We start from the raw sequence: 15,062 nt of genomic DNA, 5'->3' as shown, positions 1-15,062 counted from the left end.
TTCATAATTTGGAGCCAAAAAAGGATAACATGATCGCCTAAAGATTTTGACTTTTTCATTCCTATGAATGGGTTATAAAAAGCCGGTGTGTTTAGTCTGACGTTTTCTATCAGTTCCGACCCTTCGCTAGCTTTAGACCGTCCGGCAAATTGATCACTCTCATATTCTTCAACAAACTAATAACAACGTATTAAACAACAAAGAAAAACATGGAGACAATGTCATCCTCGCTCCGCTCCCCCAATAAAATGAAAATAACCTGCTTGACGGCTACCTTTTGGCGAAGTATACCAGATAGGGCCAGGGCAAAAACAGGTAGAAAGCAACTTTGAAGGGTTACCATAATGGATAAACCATAATGGATAAACAGAACAGACAACAAGAGTTAACCTCCCCACCCCCTCCCCTCTCTCACAAACGATGTGCTTTGTTCTGGAGTTATTTATTCATGCCGTGAAGACAAACCAAGGTTAGATAAATTTTGAGGGACGCTTTTGCCTAATTTAGTTTGTTATAAGTTTAGCGCTGCTTGCGCCAGTCTTATTTCATTAGTGAAGGGGGGCGGGGAGAAAGAAATAATAAATTATAGAAGATAGCTTTTGACTTTGAATTGAAAATCAGCGCCTTACGTGAATATTTGCTGTTTCTACACATATTATACAAACGAATGTGGTGCCTATTCACTTGTACACCCAGCAGTGATTGGGTGACAAGGTCCAAGTTAGATCTGGTGTCAAGTATATGTTTACCTTTAGTAAGCAACTGTCATAATCTGTTAAATGTTACAAAATCCCGGTATAAAATGCCGCTCAATGAGCCTTGTGGCACAATAGTACTACTAGAATAATATACGTTATGCATGACCTTTAATTATTTTTTTTTAATCTGCAAATGAGTCTTTTTAAATTTCCTTTTCTGTCGGCCCCTTACCAAAAATAGTCCTTAATTTTGTAACGATTCTGAACATTGAGATCGGCTGAGAAAGAGATAAAAACTAATTAATTTATGAGAAAGTCACAGCCTGTTTCATTCAGACTATAAGCATAAAATCTGATGAGGCTAGGAAAGATAAGCAGAGTACTAAAGATTCTACCGCAATAATAGTGCAGATAGTTACACAGTACACGCGTGCTATTCACTAACAAAACACTTTTTGGGTCAGAAAATATAGATCTCTTAAAATGGTCCAAACTATTCAAAATGTATCAAATCAAATACATCAAAAAATGAAAAGATTACATCCCATTAATGAAATATCTACGTGCTATTGTGACATCTGAATTAAAATGTTAAAAACTCTCAACATCCAAAGAGAATACGTATATCCGAGTATTTTTAAAGTTGTCTTACCTTTGGCCATATTGAGTGTGTAGCTAGCTTTGAAATCGGGTGTAAACCCATAGCACATATAGGCCGCTGTGGACGGAATTCTTGCTCTGTGGCTAGTGATGTTTTCACCATTGTACAGGCCGTTCATGAAAATGGCCTCATTGTTGAGGACGGTGGCGAGGTGACCATTGCCCACCTCTGTCATGTAGTTGGGAAATCGTGGTAACCTGTAACATGATAAGGAATGCACGTTGTTTCTCAATCATGGAAAAATAAAACCATCTGTTCTTTCACCACGACTTAATCTCGAAATAAAATAAATTTTAATTTTTACAGTTTCCTATTATATTAAAAATGTTACATACTCTACAAATTCAGAGAAATGAGTAGAGCAGACACATATCTATGATAGTGTGGGATGGAGGGAATAGAATAGTACCAGAAGACACCAGAATATATCACGGTGAACGAAACGGGGACCTGACCGGGAATGACATCTTCCGCCTGGCTGAGAGAGTGGGGTTGACGAATGAACGCACTACTGGCAATGGGCTATCGGCCACTCCAAAAGAAAGTGGATTCGAAAACAGAGACCCATGTGCCCCTATTCCCTTAAAATTACTTTAGGATGTCAGAATGAATATAAGTTTCCATATCTCCCGAACGTCTTAGAATCTGAAATTTTGTTCCCGAATGCACGCACCCAATGGAGAACGTCCAAAATTCCAAAATGCAAAAGTGTAAGAATCCTTCATAATAATGTGTTGTAAACTGTAAACTAATATAAATTATGCCAGCATCTACATTCAGCCCTGGTCTACCTGCGCCTACCGCAATTCACCCAATTCGCCTACCCCCTCTTTTCATTCCACTTGTCTAACAAGGCATGCGATACCCAAATAGAAATTAAATATGTGAATACTTTACTATGTTAAGAGTTAATTAACAATTACCGAACAAAATGTTTTTTTTAAACAAACTGTATCGGTCGAAATAACAATTGGCCATATGGAAATCATCTAAGTATATAAGCACAGTGTAATCAATAGTTACTTACTTTTGCATTTGAAGAGTACAGGGTGGAAACCACATTTTTGAAATGTTTGTTACTGCCCCTTGAGAGATGTCAGGGGTCTATACTAACCTTCCCTCTATAACTAAAACAACGGAAAATGACAACCATTAAAGAGTCGTGGTTGTAGTTTTTTCCTCTGTTTTATTTATTGAGGGAAAGTTTAAACCCTTGACATCGCTCAAAGGGGACATGCACAAACATTTCAAAAATTGACATCTGTGATTTTTCTCCTGAACTCTTCATTTGCCGACAATTTGATGCACATATGTGTTTCCTTACACAAGCTGTTGACACCCTTTGCAGTTCAAATATAAACAAAATGGCTACACTTGAATTAAACTACATTTACGGAATTCTTACATTTAAACTATTTTAATTTACATGAAAGAGTTCTCTAAACATTTTCATTCGGGATGATGAGCAGCCATCGCCCCGAGCACCGTTAGAACATGTGTGCAATTAATTACAGTTATCCTTCCATCATAGACTGCACTCATTCGCTCTTATCTACAGTTGCATCTTTAAATGGTTGAGCAAACGAGAATGTGTTCGCAGAAAGCATGCCTCTTTCTTTGACATTTCACATGATCTGTTTTGGCCATTCCAAACCGGATTTTCGGTTTCGGGAAGATTTTTAGCAATATAGTTTAGCTAAAGAACAATTGAAAACATTTCTAAAAACTTTTCTTTAATTGTGATACCCGACACATCATAAGGATTGTAACTGTCTCTTATCATACTGCTTCATTTTATTTTGAATCCATGTGCTTGTGTGATTTATTAGAGAGGCATTAAGAGCGCTAACATATATATTTTCAATTAGATTTTGGAGATCAAGTATCGTGCAAGCTAACATTCTTTCTGGTTATCTCGATTTTCAAATTTTATTCCTTTAATCAAAACAATGCATACTATCCTTACAATTACAACACAGATTATAATATAGACAGCAAACCCCCATTCGCTTAACCCCCAAATAATGAAACATCTTAAATTATACTGATAGTCAAACAAAAAGTGGCATTATTTTTTAGCTGAGGTTTGAGAGTTTTCGCCTAGATGATGGTTATGTAAGGGGTCGATCGATATTTGACTGACGAATTTTCTGGCCAAATTTTTAATACGTGTCTTTCCAGAGTAACTGGTTAAAGGAAGTCCTGTTTATCTGGTTCTACCTAAAATAATATCAAATTCACGCTATGAGTTATACAGTGTGTTTTTATTATTTTTAATTATTATTATTGACACATTTCAGGTTTTAATAACTCGAGAGCTAAGTACAATTTCATCAAACAATTTTTTGACATATGTGTAGTATTTATTCAAGTTTTGATTGATATAATTTAATTTTAACACTGTGCGTCTTTGGTAGTTGAGTTATGACGTCATCAGTAGAAAATGGTAATTTTGACATAAATCTTGATTGATTGTGGCTTTGTCCGACAATGATTCTCGAAAGTTTATTTCATTTAACATATTAATCTAAGGATATCAGCTTGGAACATTGCCTTTACACTGTAAATTATTTTTGTATAAGGTCATGTGAAGACAAAAATAAGAGAATCCGTTCGCTCTGTCACATTACTCATGCTGCAATACTCGTGTGACGAACTGGAGAGACGCTTGCGGCTTGTCATTTAAAAGATTGGTGATAACGTGGAGATTTAGATCGGACAATTGCGCAAACGCACGATCACGAATAGGATATCAGAATAAAATGTAAATAAATTTGAATTAATATGTTGAAAACCCAATTGATGTTGTTGTAGCTGTTCTTGAGGTATTCAAACCTGAAATGTGTTAATGTTTAAAAACAAACACACTGTAAGTTACGATTTATTTAAAAATTACGCTTGTCTACTCATGGCATCATAACTCGGCTACCAAAGGACCGACAGTGTTAAAATTTATGTCAATCAAAACTTTAAATAAATTTTGCACCTATGGCAAAAAAAAAAAAACGTTTTATGAAATCATACATAGCTTTGGAGTTATTCAAATCTGAAATGTGTCAGTAATATTTTTAAAAACGCATTGTACATTGCAGAAAGGCATTTTACTTGTAAAAATACAGTTTTTATAAAACCAACGGAAAGAGACAAACAATAGCTCGCGAAGCATCCCAACCAAGCACGGGTAAAATTAAATATTGTGGTCTCAAGACAAGCAATCCAAGCTTTACAGAGAAATAAACAATATTTGTCAATTAAGAAGAGAGAAGAAAAAAACATACTCATCAGTTTGGAGAATGAACGGGTCGTCAGGTTCATGATCGGGGAATTGAATCAAGGGATTTGAGCTGATGTGGACATCGTCCGTAGTGAAGAGGCTGCCATCAGGAGTTAGAGCTGTCGGGACAGTTGGCTGCATAAAGTAGAAAATGATGAATACTAGTAAAGGTCCCAGTAAATGAATAACTTGAATATGAAGTTTTCTATTACTTAGAAATTTTGGCGAATTCCTTTTGAAATTCTTTTTAGCTATATCCATGTTTCCTTACTGTAATATCCAATCGGGTAAGAATTGGAGCAAAATTCCATCGTTTGTCTTATAATCCGAGAAATAAAACAATGATTTGCTCGATTCAATTTTTTGCATATCCCATCTAGAAATATAACAATTGTTATAGCAGTGTTTTTATATGGCTTCTATTGTCTTAAAAAATGTCCCTGATGTCTTTGGGGTTTTGAACAGTCCATGCCCTAAAAATCAGATCAAACATTATAAAGTTCACTTTTTATGGAATGGTTTATAACCGGCTTGTACTTATTTATATTTCTGATAACCAAATTGTTATGGGTTCATTGTTGTAATAGAAATACTCTCAAGCCAACGCAAAATATTGACCGATGTTAAAACAAGCCCATAATTATATTCACTTATCAGACTTGCAAATATGTGCATATACATTATAACAAATGACAAAACAATAAATGTAAAGCCGACGTAATAAAAACTGGATTTTTTTCGATATTCAATAGAAATTCAGGATTTCATATAGGCTCCTATATTGCAACCCATTGCAACAGGCCAGTTCTTTAGAACTGTGTTTGGTTTTAAGGTGTTTCATGCCAATTTATAACTTGGGTCAAAATTAAGAATTAAGTCTACCCAAAACGTGCTTTGCTTTCTACACATATCTGCAACTAATTATAACCTTATGTTACCCCATAATGATGATTATTAAATTGAGTTTTCTATTTTTTATTTGTTTGTTTGTTTATTTGATTGTTTGTTTTTGTTTGTTTTTTTGTTTTGTTTTTTAATTTGAAATATCGGGCTGTTTGAAATAAGGCTCATTTGATAAAGAAAAATTCTTTCAAAAACCTATGATATTACCGTATTCTAAAAAAATAAACACTTGCTTAAAATATTGGCCAGAAACGTGTCCTTCAAATATCGATCGATTACAATTACCCCCATCACGGCAAAAACTCTGAAACCCAAGAGTTTATGTTTTTTTAAACCAAGGGATGGGGGTAATTTTTTAGTCGGACGATAACAAAGGACGTGTTTTGGCGAAACATTTGAATACTTGTTGTTTGTTTGGGTTTTTTTGGGTCTTTTTTTGGTGGGGGGGGGGGGGTATTTTATTTTCAATTATTTTTTTTTTTATTTTTTTTTTTTTTTTTAATTTTTTTTTTTGGGGGGGGGGGGGGGGGTTCAGAGTACGAGCGCAGTATTGATTGGACTCATTTGAAACGGGGAAATAAAATGATGTCATAGGTTATAGGATTTTAAACCATTGAAAATTAATTAAAGCAAGGGCTGGTTAAAACTTTAATATTTAGTAGAAATAATTTAGTTTATCTTTCATACAGAAATGGATTTGAAGACGTCTTTAGCGGCTTCCATTCTCTTTACAAGGTAGGTGGATTCATCACTCAATAGTTGAAGAGATATATCATCGGGGTCGCACACACAGTCCTTGGAAGTTGCTGACACAGTTAAGAGAAATAGCACCACAGTGACAGCGGATATTGGTGGAACCATTCTGATGTTAAAAGAGAACAAAATAGAGCATTTACATTTATACATTCTTAATAATATATAATAATAATAATAATAATAATAATAATAATAATAATAATAATAATAATAATAATAATAATAATAATAATAATAATAATAATAATAGATCTTTATTGTCCATAAATATGGCAATTTGTCATTTAGTTAAACTTGTTATAACGTTATAATGATAACTGTAACATTGAACAGATATTTCACTCCTACTACACAACATAAACATATTCATTTCGTTTTCAATGTGGCAATTCGACACCAAATATTATCATCATTATCAAAATTGGTCAATTAATCTAACATTTAATAAATTAATCAGTCAATCAGTCAACGCATCATTCCTTGGTTTTGCTGTACAACATGAAATATTCAACATTTTATTGCTGATGGAACGAACGTTGATTTATACTTGCTAGTTTTACATTTAATCTGACAAAACCTCCCAGATGGTAAAAGATTAAATTCATGTTATAAAATAAGTTATTTATTGTTGATAATTGAGAATGCTTTCCTTTCTATTGCTTTTCCATGAATTCTTTCTTTTTAACAGATACCTTATAGCCAAGTAAAAAATTGAAAATTACTTGGAAAATAAGACAGATAAAAATAGATGAGTCAAAACATGAACATTAATTCAAGAGCATAAATATATTGGGAAAAAAACATCCACTGCTTTTTTTTTTTGCCATGTAGATTTTTTGGTGGTAATTTCGATTTCATAAAGTGACATGTTATAACAACTTTTGTCTGTCGAAAGAATTGTAATGAACGATACTATGAAGATATTTATTTAATTCCAATTGTAATTTAGTAAGGCCGGCTGTGTATTTTTGTAATGGAAATATTCATTTCAGCCAAATTGTGCTGAGTATATTATCTTATCAAGCCGTTTACTGTTTCTGTAAATAGAATAGTCATCTATTAAGAATTTACTCATCATAGTTGGACAAAGTTGGCCATTCATTATTGGTGTAATAATATTGTCCGATACTTATCTGATTTTTTCATTATAATCAGTTACAATCATCCTCTTCATTGTCGTCATCATCATCATTATCATTATCAATAATAATCTTTTACCATAGACTTACATTTTCATGAAACGAAGATTATACAAAAGTATAGCTTACCAGACATAACACTCGCATGTTCCGCCATTATTGTAATAATATAGAGAAAATAATATTTTGTTTCAAAGCTCTTCAATAATCTGATATAAACACTGTGTTGCCAAACACAGCAATTCTTCGACACTGTTTTTCACGTAAAAATATTTTTTGTGGAAGCACACATACACACAATCTGTTTTGAACTCCACTCAGTCTACACCCTATCTACCAACCCCACGTACTCATGATACGATCACGTAAAAATATTTTTTGTAGAAGCACACATACACACAATCTGTTTTGAACTCCACTCAGTCTACACCCTATCTACCAACCCCACGTATGATACGATCACAGAGCACGAGATTTAGGCTAAGGATCGCAGGTCTTCGTTTACAAGAGACGCTACTGCTCCAAGAGAGCTGTTTGAAATTTGAATGCGATTTGATAATAATCCTTTTGATAACGCTCTATGTATGCAGTTCATTCACGTGCTTACTCCCTGTTATTGAGTGTTTTTTCATTGTATTTTTATAACATATACCTGTTGCTAATATTTGTATGTCGAAATTTTATTGTAAAGCGCATAGTGCCCTATATAAGCGCAATTTATTATTATTAATATTATTATTATTGTTATTGTTATTATTATTATTATTATTATTATTATTATTATTATTATTATTATTATTATTATTATTATTATTATTATTATTATTATTATTATTATTATTATGATAAATGGATTTTAAAGAAAACAAATCACGAACATGTGTAGAATGAATTACCTAGTTGGATGTTAAATTAAAAAAAAGAATTAACGCCAGAAATAGTGGAGGCAGGAGGGCAGATGGCCGAGTAGATACAACATATCGCTTACTTCCGAGAGTCCCCTGTTCCAGTCCCGATATTGTTGGTATGCGGTCAAGTAAAATGCTCACAAGTTAATCATATCCATAACACAAACCGTTTAGCCAGAGAACATACGTATGTGTATGTTCTCTGGTATAGCTTTTAACGATTAAATATATTATAATCTATAAGAAATCCATGAAAATTATTTCTGACTGTCTAAACATAATAACAATAAGCGTAGTCAGTAGACATCATTCATTAATGATGATGATGATGATGATGATGATGATGATGATGATGATGATGATGATGATGATGATGATGATGATCATGATGATCATGATCATGATGATGATCATGATCATGATGATGATGGTATATATATCGCGCCTTTTCCCTGGTACAACCCAAGGCGTACAAATTGGATTCAATAGTCTGATGTCACGTCTCCAAGCATGGCGGCCATAATGGTTCTAAACAAAGAAAATCTGTACGTTTTATTCTTCATGCTGGCTGGAATTTTTCATATGTCTTGTGGTAAGAATGTGTAAAAGTAAAAGTCAAAACATGATCAGATCTATAATGTGTTTTTCCCCCTCTGGATACGCTTTTATGCTCGTCGGAGAAATATTTCATAAGGGCGTCCGCCATTGTTCCGATAGTTTAGAGCTAGATACAAGTTACCATGCGTCATTACGAAGGAAGTGACGTTACGACTGTTGGAGAGTATTATAATCAGCTCTAGTTTAATACATCTGAAACAATTTCATATTAAAAAGGTATATTCAATAGAAGAAATATAAGTCCCCGTTACTCGTCATAGTCTTAATATCTGGTGAGGGTAAATAGGTGGGAGGCACCGTGTGGATTTTGATAATAATATGCTTACCACTGCAAAGACCTTGAAATCTATTATATGTTTTTTAAAATGTTGGCATTGCCTTTATAATGGATGAAACATCAAAGCTGTGAACTTAATGGTTTAAAACGTAGGTACGTTTTTTTGTCCATGTGAGTTCATTGACACCATGCTGCATGGTTGATGGAGAAGTCGACAAATACATGCGTGAATGCTCGTGTGTTCGTGGGTGATTTTGCAGGAGGGCGGGCTTTTATAGATAGTGTACGCTTGGCTTAGAAGCTCACAACATTGCCATCCGGTAGTATAACGGACCAACACACAAACCTGTGTGTAACCTTAAACGTTTATAGTCTGGTTAATACAGTTTAGTGAGAATTACTCACAAATATGGATGGCAAAAAAATAACAAATACCTGAATGACGTCATCTTCGTCCTATCTATAGATAGTATGCGCTTGGCTAAGAAGCTCATAACATTGCCATCCGGAAGTATAACGGACCAACACACAAAACTGTGTGTATCTATGAACATTTATAGTCAGGTTAATACAGTTCAGTGAGCATTACTCATAAACGCGGGTGGCAAAAGAAAATAACAAAGACCTGAGTGATGTCATCTTCGAGCTATCTATATGGCAAAAGAGAGCGATGGAGACGGATAGAGAGAGAGAGAGAGAGAGAGAGAGAGAGAGAGAGAGAGAGAGAGAGAGAGAGGTGGGGGTGGGGAGAATAGGGTTTACTATTTTGTTCAAACTTTGATCTGTTCTCGAGATATATTATTTTAAAGAACCCAAGCAAATACGATGCTCTATAATATTAATAATTGAGATAATCAAACATAACTTATTAGAACATTGATTTCTGGATCCTTAATAGCTATTCACAGATAGAATAAGGAATGTATTCAATTCTTTTATGAGTAAGCCCTGTACCCAAGGCTTCAATACGATTCAATAGTCTGATGTCACGCCTCCCGGCAACGGTGGCCATCTTGGTTCTAAACAAAGAAAATCATTCCTTTTTATTTTTCATGCTGACTAGAACTTTTCATATGCCTTGTGATCAGAATGTGTAAAAGTCAAAACATGATCAAATGTTTTTTTTTCCCGCTGGATACCCTTTATGCTCGCCGGAGAAATATTCATACGAGCGTCCGCCATTGTTCCGATAGTTTAGAGCCAGTGTTACTAAGTTACCATACGTCATTAGGAAGGAAGTGACGTTACGACTTTTGAAGAGTATTGGGATAAGAAAAGAAATAAAACTGGTTTAATCAATCATATGAGAATGAATGATGGAAAATATTGTCTAATATATATATATATATATATATATATATATATAATATTATTATTATTTTTATTATTATTATTATTATTATTATTATTATTATTATTATTATTATTATTATTATTGTTATTATTATTAATTTTCTTGTCATTATTTTTTTTTAAAACTAGTAAAAAGCCCGCAATTTCGCGGGGAAAGAACTATTTTCATTCGATATTGCCTGAATCATTTTCTTGATTAGCTTGATTACGATTAGATGCACATTTTAATCGATGTGCTTGTCGTCGTTGCCATGCTTTATTCGGCATGATTTTAGTTTATCAGTCAGTAGATATCAATATCAATAAGTCACAAGTCTTTACCCCAAGAAAAAGTAAAACCTAGACTACCTTTAACTAACCCTAATAGGAAAATAAACATCCTAGCATTATGACTAACCCTAATAGAAAAAAAACCCTCGGACTGCTTTGCACTACATTTCAATACTTCACAAATTAAAATGGCGGCCGAGAATCAAAACAATGGTCAAATTAGGAAATTTTAAACTTTCACAAATCTATCAAGGTTTGTTCTAGAGTTTTTAAAATGCTTCTTTATGATGACAAATTGAATAAATAAAAGCCTGACAAAAGATCTACGGTGAAAATACAAATTGAAAGAATACTGGGGATGTAGGAGCTTTCGGAATGTCTCCCCCAGCACCTTTCTAAGACTTATGACTAACCCTAATAGAAAAAAAATCCTCACAAATCTATATGATGACAAATTGAATAAATAAACGCCTGACAAAACATCAATGGTGAAAATACAAATTGAAAGAATACTGGGGATGTAGGAGCTTTCGGAATGTCTCCCCTTTACCTAACTTATGTGAGGTTATATGAAAATCTGAAGCAGACGCGAAAAATATCAAGTTTGTTCGGGCTAGAAGCTAGACAGATACAATTGACAGTTTGCCGACGTTTAATTAAATATATCCCAGGGCAATAATTATCACATCGATGGCATAAAAACGACCGTAATATCGGTAGTAATATTAGTTGACGTTGTTAATCGGTGAAACTTGTTTAAAATTTGTGTAAATCCGAATACCTTCATGTGATCAAGTGAATAATATCACTATGAATGCCACGATTTGCTGAAAAATGCCAACACCAGTGGCGGTTCTAGCCTATTTACAGTGGTGGGGCAAAGATGATTCGGTCATATATATATATATATATATATATATATATATATATATATATATATATATATATTAAATTAACTCAACCACCGACCAGATTGCCTCTCTGCGAGTCATAGTGGAACAGTCTATAGAATGGAACTCTCCTCTTATTGTCAACTTTCTGGATTACGAGAAGGCTTTCGACAGTATTGACAGAGCAACATTGTGGAAAATTCTGGCACATTATGGACTCCCTGAAAAGATAGTAAACCTCATTAAGGAAATGTATGAAGGATCAAGTTGCAGGGTTGTACAGGAAGATCAGCTTACTGACAGCTTTGAAATTAAGACTGGTGTCAAGCAGGGATGCTTGCTCTCTCCATTCCTGTTCATCCTTGCCATTGATTGGCTAATGAAGGAAACCTCCAAAGGGAGAAGAAATGGGATACAGTGGACCCCCTGGACACAGTTGGATGATCTGGATTTTGCAGATGATCTGGCTCTTTTGTCCCACACCCAGGACCAGATGCAAGCAAAAACCACAATTATAAACAGCCTCTCGGACGGAATCAATAATTGACCAATTATTGGTCTAAGAATTCACCCTGCAATGTCAAAGGTCTTGAGGATAGGTACGCGTCAAAGGGAGCAGATCAAAGTAAAAGATCAGGAACTCGAAGATATAGACACTTTCTGCTATCTCGGAAGTATAATTGACAAGGATGGAGGCACGGAAGCAGAGGTGAAAGCACGAATAGGAAAGGCACAGGCTGCATTCACATCTTTGAACAGAGTTTGGAGAACTAAAGATATCTCCCTTCAACTAAAGCTAAGACTTTTCAACTCAAACGTGAAGTCTGTCCTACTGTATGGATGTGAAACTTGGAACGCATCACAGGCATGTATAAGGAGGGTACAGATTTTTGTAAACAGGTGCATGCGTAAGCTACTCAGAATAAAATGGATGGATAGAATAAAAAATGAAGAAGTATGGAAAAGAACACAGCAGAAACCAGTGGGAGAGGATATAGGAAGAAGACGATGGAGGTGGATTGGACACACGCTTAGAAAGAATGACTCAACTATAACACAGAAAGTATTGGACTGGAACCCTCAGGGCAGAAGATCAAGGGGAAGGCCACGAGGAACATGGAGAAGAATTAAAGAAGCTGATGTACAGAGAAGTGGTAAGACCTGGAATGAGATAAAAAAGTTGGCTCAGGATAGAGAAGGATGGAAACTGTTTGTCTGTGGCCTATACCCTGACCCAGGGTGAAAAAGGCAATGATGATGATGATTAAATTAACTAATTTATTTATTTATTATTTATTTATTTTTTTATTGTTTTAAATTATTTTTTTTTCACCTTTAAAAAATAATATTTCAACCACAAATAATCACATTCACAATGAAATGACAATACCAGTAGATTTTAATTATTCCAAACGTAATCAAAAATGAATCACGAAAGAGAATACAACAAAAAAATAAAGCGACGAGACATAATGCGACAACACCTTGACAATACAAGTCCATTTCGTTCACTCGAAAAATTAAAGAGATGCTTTAATCCCTCAACGGCGAGATTAATATTTCTGTTACATTACTGGTTTTCAGTAGTATGTAGTAACATTAAAAGTTTTCATCGAGAAGCAACAACAGCGATATGACTCGAGTTTCACTCAGAGCTCAAATTGCATCATTTTTACTGCTGTCTTGGTGGTTAGAATGATTGTGCCGATGATGGTAGTAGTTGGAATAGTGGTAGCGGTGGTGGTGGTAGTGGAGGAGGATGTAATTATGGTAGTGGTTTTGGTGGTGCTGTTGGTTAGAATGATAGTTGTGGAGACGATGACGGAAATTGTATGATAATTTGATATTGTTTTTATTGCTATTGTAGTACTTGTTGTTAATGTTGTTGTTGTTGTTGTTGTTGTTGTTGTTGTTGTTGTTGTTGTTGTTGTTGTTAATGATGATGATGATGATGATGATGATGATGATGATGATGATGATGATGATGATGATGATGATGATGATGATGATGATGATGACAACAACGATGTCGTCGACAATGATAGTTACCATACGATATTACAAAGTTTATTCAATCTTAGGCCTTCGACAATAAATCATACAATTTGATGACCACATACATGAAGGTGGAAAAAAATGGTAAATGGAACCAAACAATAAACTGATACCATTAATAACCACAAAAAAAAATATACAACAATAGAAATACCACCAATACGTACAATAATAATAATAATAATAATAATAATAATAATAATAATAATAATAATAATAATAATAATAATAATAATAATAATAATAATAATAATAATAATAAAAATAATTAATAATAACAATAATAACAATAATAATAATGATAATAATAATAATATAATAATAATAATAATAATAATAATAATAATAATAATAATGATAATAATAATAACAATAATAATATTACCATCATCATTACTACCACCACCATCATTACTACTACCACCACCGCTACCACTATCACTACCACCATCACCATCATTATTACGTTTCCAATCACTTTTTCTCGTCTTTTAAAATTTGATATCTACAGACGAAAATTCCGGTGATTTCTTTAAAGGGTAGTTAAAATATCTACGATTTTATTAGCCCTGAAAACTGCGATTTTTATTTTCCTATTTCAAGTAAGCAGGTCTGCTATGACAAGTATTAGTTCCATAGTCAAAATAAGACAAACAAAAACAGAGTTTATTTAATCTTAGGCTTTCGCCAATACTTCATACAATACAAAGTTCAAAGTTCAAAGTTCAAAAACGTTTATTTTAGGCAATTGCCAATGTAACTCATACAAGAATATATTTTTTCAACAAATCAAATAAGTAAAATACAATTAAGAAAAAATAATGTTACCAATCTCTCCTCATGCATTCGTTAGAGACTATCACAATAACGACCGTGTTATCTTTACTCCTCACACAACCAACCCCTAGCTTCCCGCCTTTCATCGCGAACTATCTTATTATGTATGCATCAGCTTCAGGACGGGCAAGTACGGAATCTGCCCACCTTTCCTTTAAACGTATTTATTTCCTCTATAACTTAGTTAGAATTCAACTCTCTCCTTTCTCAGAAGAGAATTTCTCGTATACTAATTCATTTTTTGAGAAAACCAAAATGGTGGTTGTATTTTGTATATTTATTTAGTCGTGACTTTTGAATAAAAGTGTTTTGTTTTATTAGACGGAATACAATAGAAAATTGCATTGTTTTGCAAAATTATTTTGTCTGGCAATAAAAATACAGCGGTAATTACTTTAAGAATTAAAAAAAAACTAACAAATT

The 15,062-nt window shown here is 33.7% G+C and overlaps 1 protein-coding gene across 3 annotated transcripts in view; it reads right to left on the bottom strand.

Moving 5' to 3' along the window:
* LOC144959581 (protein-glucosylgalactosylhydroxylysine glucosidase-like) overlaps positions 1-15,062 on the bottom strand; it is a 38,579-nt gene that overhangs the window by 16,870 nt on the left and 6,647 nt on the right. For 2 of the 3 annotated variants that reach the window (XM_078892215.1, XM_078892204.1), the window contains exons 2-4: positions 6,224-6,398; positions 4,638-4,768; positions 1,351-1,556 (exon numbers count right to left, since the gene is read on the bottom strand). In XM_078892215.1, the coding sequence (XP_078748341.1) occupies positions 1,351-1,556; positions 4,638-4,768; positions 6,224-6,397 (511 nt within the window). In that variant the 5' untranslated portion in view covers position 6,398. Of the gene's footprint in view, positions 1-1,350; positions 1,557-4,637; positions 4,769-6,223; positions 6,399-7,560; positions 7,887-15,062 lie in introns of those variants that run through there. The other variant, XM_078892211.1, reaches the window with a different exon arrangement.

Source organism: Berghia stephanieae, chromosome 1, assembly GCF_034508935.2.
Source record: "Berghia stephanieae isolate SIO BIC M18660-M18661 chromosome 1, UCSD_Bste_1.3, whole genome shotgun sequence".
Taxonomy (NCBI): Eukaryota; Metazoa; Mollusca; class Gastropoda; order Nudibranchia; family Aeolidiidae; genus Berghia; species Berghia stephanieae.
This window is presented reverse-complemented; position numbering and strand designations above follow the sequence as displayed.